This window comes from Chelonoidis abingdonii, chromosome 2 (genome assembly GCF_003597395.2).
Source record: "Chelonoidis abingdonii isolate Lonesome George chromosome 2, CheloAbing_2.0, whole genome shotgun sequence".
Taxonomy (NCBI): Eukaryota; Metazoa; Chordata; order Testudines; family Testudinidae; genus Chelonoidis; species Chelonoidis abingdonii.
In genome coordinates this window covers 303,221,665-303,240,512 of record NC_133770.1, presented here as the reverse complement: position 1 = coordinate 303,240,512, position 18,848 = coordinate 303,221,665, and the positions used below count along the sequence as shown (strand labels likewise).

General features: G+C 47.9%; 1 protein-coding gene across 29 annotated transcripts in view; it reads right to left on the bottom strand.

Annotated features, from left to right (window-relative positions):
* The window catches only part of SCRIB (scribble planar cell polarity protein), a 212,188-nt gene that overhangs the window by 53,580 nt on the left and 139,760 nt on the right, over positions 1–18,848 (bottom strand). For 12 of the 29 annotated variants that reach the window (XM_032762915.2, XM_075063333.1, XM_075063340.1 and 9 more), the window contains 10 exons: positions 15,537–15,587; positions 15,026–15,067; positions 13,279–13,407; positions 11,390–11,425; positions 9,859–9,957; positions 9,621–9,668; positions 9,058–9,217; positions 6,103–6,277; positions 4,081–4,170; positions 3,468–3,656 (listed from right to left, as the gene is read on the bottom strand). In XM_032762915.2, coding sequence (XP_032618806.1) covers positions 3,468–3,656; positions 4,081–4,170; positions 6,103–6,277; positions 9,058–9,217; positions 9,621–9,668; positions 9,859–9,957; positions 11,390–11,425; positions 13,279–13,407; positions 15,026–15,067; positions 15,537–15,587 — 1,019 coding nt within the window. The remainder of the gene's footprint in view (positions 1–3,467; positions 3,657–4,080; positions 4,171–6,102; positions 6,278–9,057; positions 9,218–9,620; positions 9,669–9,858; positions 9,958–11,389; positions 11,426–13,278; positions 13,408–15,025; positions 15,068–15,536; positions 15,588–18,848) is intronic. The other 17 variants (XM_075063329.1, XM_075063347.1, XM_075063349.1 and 14 more) reach the window with 10 other exon arrangements.

Below are 18,848 nucleotides of genomic sequence, written 5' to 3'. Positions count from 1 at the left end.
TTGTTTTCTTCTTATTTATATGGCTATAGAACCTTTTACTATTGGTTTTAATTCCCTTTGCAAGGTCCAACTCTACATGGCTTTTAGCCTTCCTCACTTTATCCCTACATGTTCTGACCTCACTAAGGTAGCTTCTCTTGCTAATCCCACCTTTCTTCCACTCCTTGTAGGCTTTCTGCTCTTTGCTTAAGAGACTTTGGTGAGGGACCTTGTCAAAAGCTTTATGAAAATCTAAGTACACTATATCCACTGGATCACCCTTGTCCACATGCTTGTTGACCGCTCAAAGAATTCTAGTAGATTGGTGAGGCATGATTTCCCTTTACAAAAAACTATGGTGATTCTTCCCCAACAAATTATGTTCATCTAAGTGTCTGACAATTTTGTTCTTTACTATAGTTTCTACCAATTTGCCCACAATTGACATTAGGCTTACTAGCCTGTAAGTGCCAGGATTGCGTCTGGAGCCCTTTTTAAAAATTGGCATCACATTAGGTATCCTCCACTCATCTGGTACAGAAGCTGATTTAAATGATAGGTTACAGACTACAGTTAATAGTCCTGCAATTTCAAATTTGAGTTCCTTCAGAACTCTTGGATGAATACCATCTGGTCTTGGTGACTTATTACTGTTTAGTTTATCAATTTGTTCCAAAACCTCTTCTAATGACACCTCAATCTGGGACAGCTCCTCAGATTTGTCACCTAAAAAGAATGGCTCAGGTTTGGGAATCTTCCTCAGATCCTCAGCTGTGAAGACCAATGCAAAGAATTCATTTAGTTTCTCTGCAATGGCCTTATCATCCTTGAGTGCTCCTTTAACATCTCGATCATCCAGTGACCCCTATATGGTAAGTATTGGAGGCAGCACAGAAGAGAGGGAAAGGGTGACACCCTCACATACAACTTTCCCCTTCTGGTATGTGGAGATATGCATAGAAAGCAGATGTTTGAAGTGAGGGGTGAGGAGACACCAAGCTAGGGGGAGGGCAGGGGAACTGTGTGGGAGAGCAGATCTTTCTCTGCCACCCGTCACACCAGCACAATGATGCAGAAATCTCTGAGAAGGGGGAAGCCTGTCATGTGACATTCCTCTTCCACTGGGCCAGTCACTGCGTCTCCAACCAAAGGAGACCCTGTTAAAGCTACAGAGATTCCATAGTGGGGAACCTCAGGTGCTGTTCCCTTTGACTATGGAATGTATATAGCTCTCATTGCCATAGGAGCTGAACAGCTCACAATGAGTTTAACATGTTTCTCCTCATAACACGCTGTGTCCCCATTTTACACAAGGGGAATGGAGGCACACATATATGAAGTGATCTGCCCAAGATCAAACTGGAAATCAGTGGTGGAGCAGGGAATTCAGCCTGGGTCTCTGGAGTTGAAGCCCCAAACCAATGGACCATCTTTTGTTTCCTGAGCTGGGTTTATGGCATAGACTAGTTCTTCCCAGTTTTCTAACCAGAGTGCAGGGGTAGCTTTCTTCCCTGCGGGCCTCCTGATGTCAGTCCCATTGGAAACAATGGGATATGGAGGCAACCTTAGTAGTGGCAGGTTCACTGCCAGACACCATAACTTCAGTGAAGAGGCAGCCATTTTTCCTAAGGGCACTCTTTGACTTTATTATCCTGTGAGTTATGGGAAATGATGGTTATTTTGAATAAGGCCAAGTTGTGAACTTTAAGGGCAAAACTTAGACATGAAGATTGTTAGTACCTTTACTTAATAACCACCTAGTTTCTTCAAATGTACATTTAAGACTATCTTTTCAGTTTGTTAGCTAGAAGGTGCTCCAAAAAATGAGAGAAATGTTTCTTAATGGACTAATTTTTAATTAATTTACACTTCAACTGTTACCTGAAAAATTCTCAGAAAATTCCATTCCTTTTCAGATTATGTGCTGTAAATTTGGGGAAGATACACTGTTCTCTCCATGAAAAACAAGGAGGGAAAATCCCTGATTGAAGTGGAGAAACAGAACCCACCTTTAATGACAGCAGTGCTCTGTGTCATGTGCCATACAAGTGAAAACCCCTAACACCATGCGTGGGGAGCAGAAATGGCCAGAAGGGAGCTAGGAGAGCGAAGAGACATTTCCAGCAGAGTGTACAATGTGACACAGCAGCAGAATGAGACCAATGCTACTTGGGACTGCTCTACAGAGGCAAGAAATGAAAAGCAGAAATAGTCCTTAGTAATACACTGACTGAAACGCCATGCCTATATCTGGGTGCCTCACATTAAACAGTGAAGAAACTTCAGAGAGAAGCAGCCAGAGGCTCAGATTTATATAGAGTGATTATTCAGAATGCCACAAGATGAGGAAAAATTAAGGAAGTGCTATGGAAAAACATCCTGGCTGGAAGAGGGATCTGGCTGGAGAATCATCCCGTCACAGAGGAAAGAATGGGAACCCTGTTGCTGAGGCGTCCTCTCCCCAGGGAAAGGGGGATGAGCCCCAGTTCAGTGAACATTGGTTTAATCTGGTTTTAAATAACTCTAAAAGGTACAATAATACTATGGGACCTTTCCAATAACACGAGTCTCTTCGCTGTCCAGCCTCAGACCAATGCACTGGCCCCAGCACCTTCCATCCAAGGCTCCTGAAGACTTTACAGACATTAACTCATTCACCCTCATAGCCTCCATGGGAGGAAGAACAGTAGCATTATCCCCAACATACACAGCAACACAGGAATTGCCAGACTGGATCAGATCCAAAGTCCATCTAGTCCAGTAACCTGTCTCCAGCAGTGGTCAGTACCAGGTGCTTCAGCGGAATGGGCATGAAACCTTGCAGTAACAATTGTGGGATAATTTACCCCCATGAAGATCGCATTCTAACTCCTAATAGAGACTCTTAAATCCTGAAGCAGGAGGTTTTATCTCGTTTCCAAAATGTTTGCTTACATTCATTGTTATAACTTTGGATATGTTTGTTACCCACATGAGTGTTCAATCCGTATTTGAACTTTGCTAAGTTCTTGGCCTCAGTAACACCTTGTGGTAATGAGTTCCACAGTCTAACTGCAAATTATGTATGTAGAAAGGAATTTCCTTTTATCAGTTTTGCATTTGCCACCTTTTAAGTTTCACTGCATGTCTCTTTGGCTGATACTATGAAACAGGTGGAAAAAACAGTAGCAAAGAGAGGGAAGGGAATTGTGCATGGTCACATGAACATAAGTGCCTGAGCTGAAGTCAATACAATGAGACTTTATTGTCATGAAGACCTACACAAGTGTTGCTAAAGTGTAAAGAAGAGACAAACCCCTCAAGTTCCTGTCAGAGGTAGACAGGATTGGATAGACAGATAGGCCTGTGCACTGTGTTCTGGCCACTACAGTCTCCCTTACTACTGGCTCCTAAACATTCCCTCTCTCTGATGCTACAGATTCAATGCTACGACATCAGACAGACCCTGCTAGTAAAGAGAGAGGGATAGCAGGCTCCCCTTGACTCACCGTGCTGCCCTCCACATGGCTCGTTTCTCTGCCTCCAGGGCCCGGCGCTCAGCTGGAGACAGCTCCTTCTCCTGGGTACTTAGGAACTCAGGGCTCTGCATCCGCAGTCGCTCCTGGTGCCGTCGCTCAGCTTTGGCCGTTCGCACAGGTGCCCCTGCCTCGCCCCCTCCTGGGTAAACTGGGATCAGTCTGGGAAGAGAGGCCAGGAATAACAAAGGGCTTGGCCCAGCCTATCCTCAAGTACCCAGACTTCCTGCTCTCTCTCCTCAACGGAGAGGTCCACCTTGTACCCTGCCCAAAGCTCCGAGCCCCCCCATGGATCTCCTCAAAGGAAGGGCCCCACTACAACCCCTGCCCAACCCCCCCAGGTTCCTGGCTCTCACTAAGTACCCAACCCGTGCCCCCCATGCCCTGTACCTGACCTGTGCCCCCTACACCCATCCCTCCCCAAAGACAGGTCCCTGCTCCATCTCTTCCACCTCCCTGAAGCCTGCCTGTTACCCCATTCCCTGCTGAATGGCCCACTATGTGGCAGTCTGTGGGCAGCAGGCAGGGAAGGACAGGGGCTGTTGCCGTGCAGTGTTGCTTCTCCCCCTCCAGAGTCCCCTCTTACCCAGACATAGAATTAGGCCTCTGCTCGGGCTTGAATCCTTCTTCTAGTGAGTTTCTCAGGGAGCTGCTGTGCTCATCTGCCTCAGAGATCCTGGCAGCAACACAGACATGTCAGCCAAGCATGCTGTAGGCATGCGTACCCTGGAGGGTTCAGAGCACAGATCCCCCTTCCCATGGACCTGAGCCACAGGAATCAGACACTGCAACTCAGCTCAGTGACATGGCCCTTGATGCATTTACCTGACAGCCTTGGTATCATGCACACAGAGCTTATCCCTCCAGTCCCATCTGCCCAGAGGAGAAGCCTTTAAGCGTATGTGAAAAGGGATCAGTAGAAATGAGTCACCTGGTAACCAGGTCAATTGGTGAAACCGGAACTTGCAGATCATGGGAACAGCCTCCCAGGTCCTATGGCAGAACCTCAAGAGACTGGCAGCAGGCTGACAGGTACACATCCTCTTCACTCTGCCTGGTCTCTGTTATCATTGAGACTGCCAGCACCTGCCCTGTAATCTGGGAGCCCTCTCCCTTCCTTCTATCTCCAGGCTGGGGATTTCTCCTCAGAATCTCACAGAGCCTACCTTTCTCTCCGTTCTGAATTCATGGGCTCTTAGCAGGTCCAGGTCCCAATGATGTCCCATCTCCATTATCACAGCTACATCCTCTCTGAAGTATGCATCTATCTCACCCCAGACAGGCCATCCAAAATCATCTTCCTCACCCAGAGGTCTGACTGTGTCACCTCGACCTGCCGTATCAAGTGTAAATCCAGCCCTGCTCCCTGTGACTGACTGCTTCTTGTTGATGTCAGATCTCTCTGAAGGCACAAAATCGGCCCTCAGGCAGCCCTCTAGAACTAAGTGAGGGCAGACCTGCGCTAAAGGCTGCATTCACAGTGATCCACATCCTTTGCAATGCCATTGGCCCAGTGTGCCCTAGGTATAAGTCAGCACAGAATCTGGCCCTGAATAAGCAGCCAAAGATCTTATTTCCTATCACAATATTGCCAACAGCTGCCTGTTCCCACCCAGACTAGAGACAGGGAGTTGATGGGGGAGAGGAGGTGTAGCTGTTCCCACCCTAAGTACCTTCCTTCTATTAAACTCACTGGAGACCAACTGAACTATCAGCCCGAGGAGCAACTGAGCCAGTGATGTGGTGCCACAGATACACTCTCCAGAGCTCACTGTAGGATGGACTGGCCCACAACCCTTTAGCCCAGCAAGGGGAGAGCACCAAAGGGAGGCCACCTCCACCCCACCTTCACAGAGTGATGCATCTGGCTGTGGAAAGAGGAGGAATAAACTGTATCTGCAAAGACTGCATGTTTGGCTGCTGCCATTTATTGTTTGCCAGGAATCCAGTTTAGCATGGCAGTGCAGGGGGGAACCCTCACCATGCAGGTGTAATGTGAGGTGTTTCTGGACTGAGACTGAATGAATACAAATGCTAATGGGGAGATGGGGAGGAAACTGGAGCCAACATGAGGACATGGATTGTCCCCAGTGTGGTCAGGCAGCATGAGAAGACTCTAAGCCAAAATCTACAAGACGAAGATGCTTGGCCCTTTGGCCCGAGGCATGGTCCTGCCGCAGCTTATGGGGAAAGAGTCAGATAGACAAGATTCTGAGAAAGTTCAAAGGCAGAAACCTGAGCTTTATTCCGTTTGAAGCCCAATTCTCCACCTGTAAAGCAAATCTGCAAGGAAAGGAATGAAAGCAGCAGCACCAATGCAGAACCGCAGCTTCCAGCAGACCCAGGCGTAAAGCAAGAACCTAAGGGGCAGGGTTTGGCACAGGCTCAGCAAAGAGGTGCGTCCCCCAACCTAGCCACAACTACAATCAAGGACTCCAGGGCAGCCACTCATTTGAGAACAAGGACCTGGAGACAAACTGCATGCCTTGTGATGCCCAGTTCCCCCGGAAAGGTGGTGGGGCCTGCCCAGACCTCCCCATCTGGGGAAAGGTGATGCTGGCATACTCCTAGAACACAGAGCTGGATCTGAGTTGCCAGTCAGTCTTACCGAGTTGCCAGGGACTGAATGCTCCTTCCATTTAGTCTCTTGATCTTGTACTCCACTCCTTCAATGATGACACTGGACTGCATGCTCATATCGGGCATCAGCTTCCCCACATCCTCCTCTTCCTCTTCCTCCTCCTCCTCCAACAACAGAGCCCGTTTCTGCTGCAGTTTACGAGCTGCCAAAATGAGAAAGACCCATATGAATGGGGAGAGAACTGCAGAGCCGGCTGCCTGCAGTGATTCCCATGGCCACCGAGGTTCATGGTAGGTCCTTTCCCTCTAAGGTCCCTTCCCACTCACTCTCTGCAAGAGAGTCCTACAGTTTCTGTAACTGTCTTTGAGTCTATTCCCTCCCTGAAGACACACTTCTCTTCAGCTCTCTTAGAATCTACTCCTTTCCCAGCCTTGATGCTTTTCAGGCTGTCCTCTTAATCACTTCTTTGTAATCAGCAAAACCTTTTCCCTAGCTTTCTTCCTGACTATAACCTCAGACAGTCTCCAACCGCTTCACCCTCTGTAACTCCTCCATAGATGGGAACCACCTAGGAGCCAATGGGAAGACCCCCTGTGGAGATGGATCCCACAGGATATGATGTTCATGTCAGGGATCAGACCTCTAGGAATCAACAGCCAGATTCAGACCTGTCCCTCCATAGGCACAGAGCCCCAGGAGCTAATGGGCAAACATCATCCCCCCAGCTCAGCTGACAAGCAGACCCCCTCCACACACATCAGAGACAGTGCCATGAGGAGTCTATGGGTAGGACCCTGCTGGGGGGATGGAGGCCAGATGAGTTGATGATCCTCTCCACCCAATGGAAGCCAGAGTCATGGCAAGGGACGGGCAGAACGCCACCCTCCTCCCATGGGCACAGACTGTTCAGAGGAGGCCTATATTCTCATTGATTTATAGACCCACAGGCTTTAAGGTCAGAAGGGACCATCGTAATCATCTAGTCTGACCTCCTGCACATCGTAGGCCACAGAACCTCACTCACTCACTCCTGAAATAGACTCCTAACCTCTGGTTGAGTTACTGAAAGCCTCAAATCATGGTTTAAAGATTTCAAGTTACAGAGAATCCACCATTTACACTAGTTTAAACCTGAAAGTGACACGTGATCTGCGCTGCAGGAAGGCGAAAAACCCTCAGGGTCTCTGCCAAACTGACCCAAGGGAAAATGCCTTCCCAACCCCAGGTATGGTGATCAGTTACACCTTTCACCTAAGATGGGTTTAAGCATGCATGCAGGGGTTCCCTCACCAAAGGCTCTTAGGCAAAGTAAGCTGTCATGGAATAAGAGAGAAGGTCCTGTCGTGGATCACTAACTGGTTAAAAGATAGGAAACAAAGGATAGAAATAAATGGTCAGTTTTCAGAATGGAGAGATGTAAATAGTGGTGTCCCCCAGGGGTCTGTACTGGGATCAGTCCTATTCAACATATTCATAAATGATCTGGAAAAAGAGGTAAACAGTGAGGTGGCATGATGGGGTCTAAATTAGCCATTACCCACTCAAGAAAGAGATCTTGGAGTCACTGTGGATAATTCTCTGAAAACATCCACTCAATGTGCAGTGGCAGTCAAAAAAGCAAACAGAATGTTGTGAATCATTAGAAAAGGGATAGATAATAAGACAAAAAATATCATATGGCCATACTGGGTCAGGCTAAAGGTCCATCTAGCCCAATATCCTGTCTTCCAATGCCTGTCGCCCATTTCAGCTTCTGGAAAACAGAAGCTAGGGACACCATCCCTGCCCATCCTGGCTAATACCCGCTGATGGATCTACCCTCCATGAATTTATCTAGCTCTTTTTTGAACCCTGTTATAGTCTAGGCCTTCACAACATTCTCTGGCAAGGAGTTCCACAGGTTGACTGTGCATTGTGTGAAGAAATACTACCTTTTGTTTGTTTTAAACCTGCTGCCTATTAATTTCATTTGGTGACCCCTAATTTTTTGTTGTGAGAATACTGCTGAGCAGTAAGAACAGTGTTTAAATCTTGGCTTCTTAGTTTTCACATCTGCCATAGAAGACACTTCAATATGGACTCAAAGCTTACTTATCATTGCTAAAAACTGCCTATCCAAAACTGTAACTACTGTGTACAATCTTAACAATGTAAAACCCTAAACCAAAATGTTTTTAGATAGCACTTGTATCAAAAATAGGATCTGGATCCCAGGTCCAGAAAGGTTGGTAGTCTGCTGATGCTGGCAGCTGGAAGGAGTGCTGCAACCCCTTTTTATAGCCTCGACCTTAGAACCTTCAAAATAGTGAAGGGAGGGGCAGGAGGCAGCATATGAGTACTTCGATGGGCATTGCTAGCTAATGTTAATTGTCAGAGCTGTACAGGCCAGCTCATCCCAGGAGCGGGAATATACAGAGGCCAAGCAAAGGGGAACCTCAGCTTCTATTTTTAAAAAAAAGAAAGTTTAGAGCACTCCTGGCTGTGGAGAAAAGCTTGAAAATGTGACTCATAGGGGCTCAAAAGCCGAAAGGCAAAGAAAGACCCAACATGTATCATTTTAAAGCCAGTCTCATGATTTTTCAGGCCTGACCACAATTGTTTACTATTTTACTGTAATATTGCTTGAGACACCCTCCCCCTAATAATAATAAACCAGAACCCAGGAGCCAATGGCTGGAAATTGGAAGAAATTTCCAATTCCAACCATCCAAGCAACAGGGTTCTGGAACAGCCTTCCAGTAGGAGCAGGGGGCCAAACAGCCCAACTAGCTGTAAGGTGGAGCTTGATGAGTTTATGAATGGGAAGATAGGACAGGGTTGCCTATAATAGTACAGGACTGGATTCAGTGACTCAGGAGGTCCCTTCCAGTCCCATGTTCAATAGGTGGGATTCCCCATTCTCAAAAGCCAACAGGCAGGGGACAGATCCCTCCAAGAGTCACAAAAGAGAAACTTAACACCCCAACGCTGACTCCATCGCACCTTCCTCCTCCTTCATTTTCTTCAGGTCATCCTCCCCCACCAGAGAGACACGCTTGGGGGGCTTCTCCATCTGCTGCTGTTTCACCTCGATCTCAAAGTACTTTTGCCTCTCACGGAAGGATCGCTGCTCTGGGCTGTGCAGTCCCCTTGATGACAGCATCTGCAACAGCCACAGCAGCATGTCAGCCACTAAAAGACCCTACCCCATATCCAATCCCCCCAGGCAAATGCCCATGCCTACGTTTCCTGTGTCCCTACCCCACATGCAATGCTCTTCAGGCACGTGCCCACCTTCCCTGGATCTCTGCCCCATATCTAATCTCCCTGGGTATATGTCCCATGCCTGCCTTCCCCAGGTCCCTTCCCCATATCCAGTCCCCTTCACGCACAGGCCACATGCCTGCTTTCATCAGGTCCCTACCCCATGTCTGAACCCTCTCTGCACACTGCCGCAGATGGGAACTTTGCCTCCTATCTATCCACACTGAGATTCTGCACTTATCCCCCAATGTCTGTGATCAAGACTCCCAACTCCAACTCTATTTCCAGCCACTGAAACTCACCTCAGGAGAAGCTTTAGGTTTCTCGGTGCTTGTCTGACCATGCGTCTCCTGAGGAGAGAGAGAAAAGGGACACGTTTGAGAGAGGGGCTCTCTTTGTCTTTGCCTCACCCATGAAACAGAATAGCACCTCCTGCCCCCATTCTTAGTCCTGACTCACCTGTGATGCTCCCAGTATCCCCATTGTCCCTGCCACCCCGGTGTCTATGCAGCCAAGTCATCATCTCTGCCCCACCCCTACCTTATTTGCCTGTGACAGAGGCACCGCTGCAAAGGTCTTGTATGCCTGCTTGACACTGACTGGGACATCCTCAGGAGAGGAGGGTGAGGGGGGACGCAGCTGCAGAGACAGAAACAGAAGAGGTCAGGCTAATCATAGCTGCTATAAATGAGAACAGGAAAAGAACCAGCTCCTTATGTGTGTTGAGACCAGAGGGTGGAGCATCAGAGACAGACCCCCAGCCTCGGCAGAGGGGGAAGTAGCTGTCATGCAAAGTGGCTTCTTTAGACATAAGCATGTTACACTGCTGGCTCTCATGTCCTGGATAGGCCAGTGCCAATGCTTCTGTTAGTGGCAGAGCCTCCTGGGTTCAGTGAGGGTTTCACAGGTGGCAGTGCTGCTCCAGACTCCTCGGGGATTTCAGCTCAGCCACTCCAGCTTATGTCTGCCTGCAAACGATGGGCTCTCTGGGTAGCCATACACTGGACTCCAGTTCCTGAGCCTGGATTGGGTATACCAGTTTTTAGATTAACTCACAGTATATGTGAAGGCCAAGACTATATCAGATTTTAGGTTACCTCTCAGCCTTGTCTCTGGTGCCAGTCCAGTTATCCCTGTAAGAAGGCCCGGCCGTTTCCTCCTGTATTTCAGTGCAGGGGCTATTGCACTCGTACTTAAACCAGTGTCAGAGCAGCAGGTGCCCACACACCCCTACATGGAGGGCTCCTGTAGATTTCTGTGGTCCTCTTACTAGCATTGATCACATCTCAGCTGCCTTCAATGAATGTGCCACCTACGACCACTGCCTTGACCTCCTGCCTCCAGCCTCGCTGTAGCGGGGTGGTCACCCCTCTCCAGCCCTGAAGGGGTTAAAGCAGCCCTGGAGAGGGCTGTGGTGGGGGAAAAGACAGTCTGATTGGGGGAAGTAGCCACAGCTGGGGCCACACCCCAATCAGGCCACGGCTGGCCCTATAAGAGGGCTGAGGGCCAGAGGCTGAAATACACTCTCTCTCTCTCTAGTTTCGTGAGAGAGAGGGACCTGGCTGCCTGGGAGCTGAGAAGGGTACCTGAGGTGGAGCAGTGCTGGGGAAGGGCAGAGGGAGCTGGGGAACTTCACCCAGGAAAAAACCCAGGCTGCAGGCCTTGCTAAAAGAGCCAAATAGGTACTGGGGCTACAGAGGGGCAGTCCAGAGATAGGCAAAGGCAGCTGGTCCTAACTCCCTTGCCAATGATAAGTGGTTTACAGACTGCAGTTGGCCCCAGTGAGTGGGGGCTAGATGATGACTGGCAGTAGCCACTGAGGCAAGGTGGGTTTAGAGGGTTGGGGGGTCCCCTGGGAGGGGAGACCAAGAGTGAGGGGGTACTATGGTGAGCAGAACCCCTGGGCAAAGGGCATCGGGTCCGGGAGGGACACGGGGCCAGCAGCAGGCGGGACACCAGCCTGCAGAGGGCACTCCGGGCTGGAAAGAGCTGACTCCTGAGATGACCAGCAGGAAGCAAGGCGCTGGTGAGTCGTGGCGGCGTCAGTGAGTTGTCACCCCACCACACTCACCCTTGACTCTCTCTGATCTGGGTTCTTCTCTCTCCCCTGAAAAGGGAACACATCTGCTCATATTCTTTACACTGGCTGCCTATAAACGAACTCCTCTGCTCCTAGCCCTTTTCTTCCTCTATGGGGAGCAGTCAGGCCCTCATGACTGTGGGGGCAACAGCTTTCCTCACTAATGGTTACATGGTCTCTCCCCTTCCATTCCACACTTGATTCCTTCCCTCTTTTCTCACTCCCTCAGCCCCTTTGGCTGCCTTAACTCAGCCTTGCTTGCTTGCTGCCCTTCTCTTTGCTCTAACTCAGTGATTCTCAAACCTCTCTACTGGGGACCCCTTTCACACAGCAAGCTGCTGAGTGCGACCCCCCCCCCTTAAATTAAAAACACTTTTTTATATATATTTAACACCATTATAAATGCTGGAGGCAATGTGGGGTTGGGGTGGAGGCTGACAGCTCGCAACCCCTCATATAATAACCTCGTGACCCCCAGAGGGGTCCTGACCGCCCCCATTTGAGAACTCCCGCTTTAACAGGCAACGTCTATTTTTGTTTGGTTGCCTTCCCTTCTGCTCAGACTAAACAATAGTCTACCAATCTTGAAAAGAGATTTTAAAATACAGTATCTGAATCACTTGAACTCTAGCTCAGGGGTACGCAACCTATGGCACAAGACCCGAAGGCGGCACGCGAGCTGATTTTCAGTGGCACTCACACTGCACAGGTCCTGGCCACCGGTCTGGGGGGCTCTGCATTTTAATTTAATTTTAAATAAAGCTTCTTAAACATTTTAAAAACCTTATTTACTTTACATACAACAATAGTTTAGTTATATATTATAGACTTATAGACCTAAAAACGTTAAAATGTATTACCGCAATGCAAAACCTTAAATTAGAGTGAATAAATGAAGACTCGGCACACCTCTTCTGAAAGGCTGCCAACCGCTGATCTAGTTCTTCAGCCTGGGTCTCACTGGGGCCCAGACAGGGATGTCTGACCAATTCATAATGTGACTCTTTGAGGCAGGCTGGGTCTCTCTCTAGGTTATCAATAGTGCCACACACGCACTGTAAAAACGAGTAACAGGACCATTGGCCTATTTCCATCCTGCAAGTGGACCGGTGTTCTTGTGTGGTAATTCTTGCCAGGGCACAGAAACCCCATGTCTGGACCCCTAATGTCCAGGCCACACAGACCAGCAGAGATTCCTCTGCTCGTGATGCCATCTTATAGCAATTGCCAATGTGCAAGCAATCATTCTGCAAATCAGCAATGGCACAGTGCTCCCCAGCGAGGGGGGCAGACCCACACAGCTAGGCAACAGCAAGAAGCTGTTGGCTGTTGCCCTGGTGTGTGGGATAATGACAGGACAAAAGATCTGAAGAGCTTTATACATCAAGAGAATGTAGTACCTTATAAGTAAATGACAGTCTGAGACTCTATCTGCACTGGGGATTTCAGCCACCGGTGCAGCTGCACTGATGCAAATCCTGGCACAGACAAACAAAGCCACCATGGTCCACTGTGCTGCTCACCCTGTTTGAAACCAGAGTAAGCAGAACTGGTGCAAATCAGGATTCTGTCTATCTTTTCTGGGTTCTCATCAGGTTAGCATCACTGGTGGTTAGCCAAGGATGGCTGTAACAAGGGCAAATCCCAGTGTACACAAGACTACGGAGCACCGAGCACTCCAGTGCCTTTCAGATAATGCAGGAGCTCCTGCAGGGACCAGAGAGGGTTGGTTGGCATTTGGGCCCATAATGGGCAAATTCCCTTTAAACCCAATGGGAATCACTAGGAGGGTGTGTGTAGCTTTCCTGCCAGGAAGGGTGGCACAACAACCCCCAGGAATAGGCTGACAGCTCAGTGAGAAGGAACTGCAGGCCACTTACAGAGTTCTGGACACTGGAGCATGACTCAGGTTGCTGGAAGGGGTTGGGGCTGTCCCTGCCCTCCGAACTAGCTGGGGCAGCATTTTGTCGCACCCGGGAAAGAGGCTGAATGACGCCCGGCTTGGTCTGCTTGTGCCCACACCACACAACAGGGAAAAGGCAGAGTAAGGGACAAGAGACAGAAAAGAGAGACAAGAAAAGTTAGGGCATGCAAAAGAGGGGGGCAGATCCTGTTTGAAACTCTTGGGTGCAACTTCTCTGCCACACTGCCAACCCAGTCAGAGGCAGCAGGCTGCGAAAGGGATAAAGGCACCTTATCAATAGCCCCCATTGATATGTGGGAGGGAGAGCAACAGCAGCTATCAAGCACCAGCCAACACCCCAGGATCAAGATTTGCAGAACTAGACACGCAATAAGGTCACGGCAGGGCCTCGTGGCTCCACACAAGCTCAAGACACAAGCACAAGTCTACAGTACAAGCAGACAGCTTCCAGAGGTGCAGGAGGGAAGTGTAAGTACGTAAAAGCCTGGGGAGAATGTGAGAGTCATAAATAGGAGATGCAGGTGACAAACAGCAGCTAGTGCCTAGTGTTGTCAGGGGTGAGAGAGAAAAGGATGAGCAAGCACCGAGGGCTCCAGTGGCAGATTGGGGCAGAAGCTGGGATGTAAGAGGGGAGTGGGGTGTTCAGACTAAGACTACAGCCGGTTCCTCTGGGGTGTTTTGGGGAGATGAACAAATGTGAGACACTGGAGAGAGGGGTAGCAGAGAAACAAGTAAGCGAGTGGAAGAGAGCACCCACCACAGGAATGAGAGCCACCAGAGCAAGTACCAGAGGGAGCAAGGCTGTGGAATATTCATACTGAATTTTGAGAAAACGGAAGAAAAATAAGCCTTTGTGCATTTGTGCAAATGTGAGGCCTGGCAGTGAGGAGCGTGCAAGGAAAGGAGAGTGTGTGGCCCGGCACTAAACAGAATGCAAGGAAAGCAGAGGGCAAGACCTGGCAGTGAGCAGTATGTGAGGAAAGGAGAGCGTGAGGCCTGGCAGTGAGCAGAGTGCCAAGGAAAGAGAGTGCAAGGCTTGGTGGTGAGCAGAGTGTGAGGAAAGAAGAATGAGAGGCCTGGGAGTGAGCAGAGTATGAGGAAGGGAGAGGGTGAGGTGTGGAGGTGAGCAGAGTGCAAACTTGGCAGGGATCACAGTGCGAGGAAAGGAGAGGGTGAGTCCTAGCAGTGAGCAGAGTGTGAGGAAAAGTGAGGGGAGGCCTGGCAGTGAGCAGAGTGCGAGGAAAGGCGAAGGGAGGCCTGGCAGTGAACAGAGTGCGAGGAAAGGTGAGGGGAGGCCTGCAAGTGAGCAGTGCGAGGAAAGGCGAGGGGAGGCCTGGCAGTGAGCAGAGTGCGAGGAAAGGCGAGGGGAGGCCTGGCAGTGAGCAGAGTGCGAGGAAAGGTGAGGGGAGGCCTGGCAGTGAGCAGAGTGCGAGGAAAGGCGAGGAGAGGTCTGGCAGTGAGCACGAGGATAAAGTAAGGGAGGAGGCCTGGCAGTGAGCAGTGCGAGGAAAGGCGAGGGGAGGCCTGGCAGTGAGCAGAGTGCGAGGAAAGGCGAGGGGAGGCCTGGCAGTGAGCAAAGTGTTAGGAAAAGAGAGTTTACAGTCTTGCAGTGAGCAGCATGTGAAGGAGGGAGAGTGTGAGATCTAGCAGTGATGAGTGTGCAAAGGAAGAAGAATGAGAGGTCTGAGGGCAGAAGCACTTACTGATTTGCTGTCATCTTGCGGTGGGATGAAGTTTATGGAAGCCTGAAAACAAGAGAATGTAAATTGACAGTCCTAGCTGGAGTCCCCTGGGTCATCCTGCCCAGTTTGAGAGTAATTCGAGAACCTCAATCTACTCTCCCCAGCTTCTCCTGTTATGTGCAGGGAAAGGCCTGGTGTTCTCACTCTGTTCAGCCCATGGCACCAACCCCCAGTGCCACCACAGCATAGCCTGTCCTAGCCCTGGCTTAACACCTCGTGCTCTCATAGCTTGTTACTAACTTTGAGCAAAGCAATTGACACCACAGCTTTTTTGCCATGAAGCACTCACAGACACCAGCCCAGCAGCAGCTAGCAGAAAGGAGCAGAGGGGGAGCAGCTTCTATCCCCTTGGGGCCCTGGCCCGACAACTGCTCCCCACAGCACAGGTCTCAGCAAATACTAAGTCCATGAGACAGTGGAGCCAAGGAACGTGCTAAGAGCAGCAGCACACACTGCACACCGAGGCACTTACAAAGCGAGTCTCCCTGCCTGACAGGTGAGCAGGCCGAAGGGCTGCAGGTGGCTGGAGAGGGGCAGCGTCAGGGAGAACCGAGAGGGGAGAAAACCAGAGAAACACTGAAGACACCAGGGTTCCTGCAGGGAAGGCAGAGACAAGCACCCTTTTCCCCAGAGCTGGAACTCTCTTTCCTCAAGCCCCACAGTCAGCATGCTCAGCCTTTTCTAACCCATGGCAGAGAGAGGAGCCCCCAGCCCAACTGCTCCTCACCTGCCACAGAGAAAGGACTCAGCACCTGCTTCTCAGCAGGGAACAACCCCTTCCCCACTGCCTCCACCCCACCACGTGCAGTGAGGGGAGGCTTTGCTGGCTTCTCCCCTGCCAAAGGATCACCGGAGTTATCAGAAGGGACCATTATGATCACCTAGTCTGACCTTCTGCATAGCACAGGCCAGAGAACTTCAGCCAGGGATTCCTTCGAGTCCAGTAAGTTGTGATTGATCTAGAGTGTGTCTTTTACATTATGAGATGCACATAGTTGAAGGCCAGAAGGGATGATTATGATTATCTAGCTTGGTCTCCTGTCTATGACAGACAAAAGAATCCTGCACAGTGACTCCTGCGTCAACTAAGTAAGTTGATCCAATGGTTAATTATCTTCACTGTTAAAAATTTGCAATTTATTTCTAATCTGAATTTGTCTAGCATCAGCTTCCAGCTAATGGATACGGGTTTTTTTGGCGAGTTTGAAGAGCCATCTTTTCTAGCCAGACTGAAGAGCCATACCACTATCAGAAATCCCTTCCTCATGTAGGTATTTGTAAAGCATGATCAAGTCACTTCTTAACTTTCTCTTGGATAAACTAAATAGATTTTTCTTTAATCTCTCACTACAAGGCAGTTTCTTCCAGACCTTGAATCATTCTTGTAGCTCTTTTCAGAACTCGTTCCAGTTTTTCAACATCCTTTTTGAAGTGTGGACACCAGAGATGGACACCGTATCCAGTAATGGGTTTCATTAATGCCGAATAAAAAGATAATACCACCTTCCTACTCCCACTTGTTAATTCCCTGCTTGCATATCTGAGGATTACATTCACCATTTTAACTACAGCATTGTGCTAAGTACTTTTCAGTGTCACTGCATTTCAGGATATAGTCCACATCTTGTAAGTCCTACATTCTTTGTTCTTAGATATATGATCACACGTTGTTCAAATGAGCCCACCTTACCAAGTGATCCAGATTGGTCTATATAAGCGACCTGTCCCCATCATTATTTACCACACCACCAATTTTTGGATCATCTGCAAATTTTATTAGCAATGATTTTATTTTTTCTTCCATATCATTGATAGTGACAGTGAATAGCACTGGGTCAAGAATAGACCACAGTGAGAGCCCATTAAAACATCTCTTTTGATAACAATTCCTTTGGCATAATTACTTTTTGTGAACTATCCATTAACCAGATTTTAATCCATTTAATGAAGGCCACATTGATTTTGTTGTGCTAATTGTTTTAAATATCAGAATGTCAATTGTCTGCATTTCCTAACAGTTTATTTGTACTCATCGCTATCAGCTTCCCCATTTTTCCATTTATATAAAGTCCAAGACAACCACCCACTCTTCCAAGGCAGAGAAGAGTATCATCATTCATTCAAGCATGTCTGCTAGTTATATCGTATCTGCATAAGGTAAAAAGCTCAATTCTAGATCACCCAACATCACGACCTTCGACTTGTATACCATTCTGAATATCTAATTTAAGAATATGATGAAAAGTGACTGTGATTCCATATCTGCTTACTGTACACCAAACTTTGACTTGAACTAGTTGTTTAATATTGCACCAATGTGTACAGCACTACAGGAGTTTTCATACATAATTTTTATAATTGCACTTATCCTATCTGGAACTCCATATGATTTTAACTGCTTTCTATAATGCTTCCCTCCAAACCAAATCAAATGCCTTTGTGAAGTCAATGAAAATAGCAAACCTTTTCAATCCCTGTTCTCACTTTTTTTACATCAACTGATGGCATGTGAGTGTCTCATCAGTGCAACTTTGGCCTGGTCTGAAGTCACACTGTTCCTCACCTACTAATTCTTCTAAAACTGGTTTTAATCTGTTGACAATTGCTTTCACCATGATTTCTCCCTATACTGGTAATAAGCTTATACCTCTATAATTATTCAGATCTGCAAGATAAGAAATGACCATGTTGTAAGAGACCACAAAATGCAGTGTGCAGTTAACACCTCCACAGCTGTAGTGCAGAGGAGGCTTAGTGGATCACAGATTGTTGTAATGATCCATAAATCTAGTGTCTTTACTGAGTCCATGATTTTTAGTGTCTAACAAAGAAATGAATTTAATGTCCCAGACTTGTCTTTTGAAGGTGTTGCACAGGCTTCCTTTGAGGATGAGGACTAAGAGGTCAGATATGGAAAGATCGCTTTGTGAAAAAAGTTTGCTCAGGGATGATATGGTGTTTTTGTCTTTTATCATTTTCCTCTGTGAATTCATTTAAGAGAGTAGTGATTGTCTCATTATACTCACATAGTTGTTACTGGGACCTCTAGTGCACTGGATGAGGTAAATTCTTCTTCCCACTCAACTTTGTTGTGATAATTGGACCTACAAATTTATTCTAATTGTGAGCTCAACTGTAAAAGTACATGAAAGTTTGAAAGCATCATAATCTATAATTAATGTTGATGAGTGTGACATTATGAGTGTAATGTAATATCTAACTGAAAGGTGACAGGGTCAGAAAAAGTTAATTAACTCACAGACTGACCTGACCAATGGCTGAACTTCAGAGACTGGTTAGGATGATATGTAAATGAATAAAGCTTTGAAATGCAAGTCTGCATTGTTAGAGGTAAAAGGGTAGATTCAAAGATCAAAAAGGGAATATTAACATTTAGGAAGACACTTATTGTCTATATATCTCTTTGAAGGTTGTGGTAACCTGTATCTGAACTGTTTAATGGGTAAATTACCCTGTGCTAATTGCCAGGATGTTTGGGAGAAGGAGAGTTAAGCCTATTGTTTTCTCAGGCCAAAAGGCTGCTGAAAATGCATAAGAACCCTGGGACATGATCCTTTTTCATCTCAGATCTGCTTTGGGTTTCAAGAGGGGGAAACCTTAAGCCATGATTGAGATCCCCAGTCAATGACTGGAGTCACCCTGAATATGGACATTGGACTATAACCTATGGACTGTTTCTAAAAGGACTTTTGGCAACTATAAGCTCATCTCTGCTATGTATCTGAACTTCAAGGATTGAATTCAAATCTGTATGTATACTGAT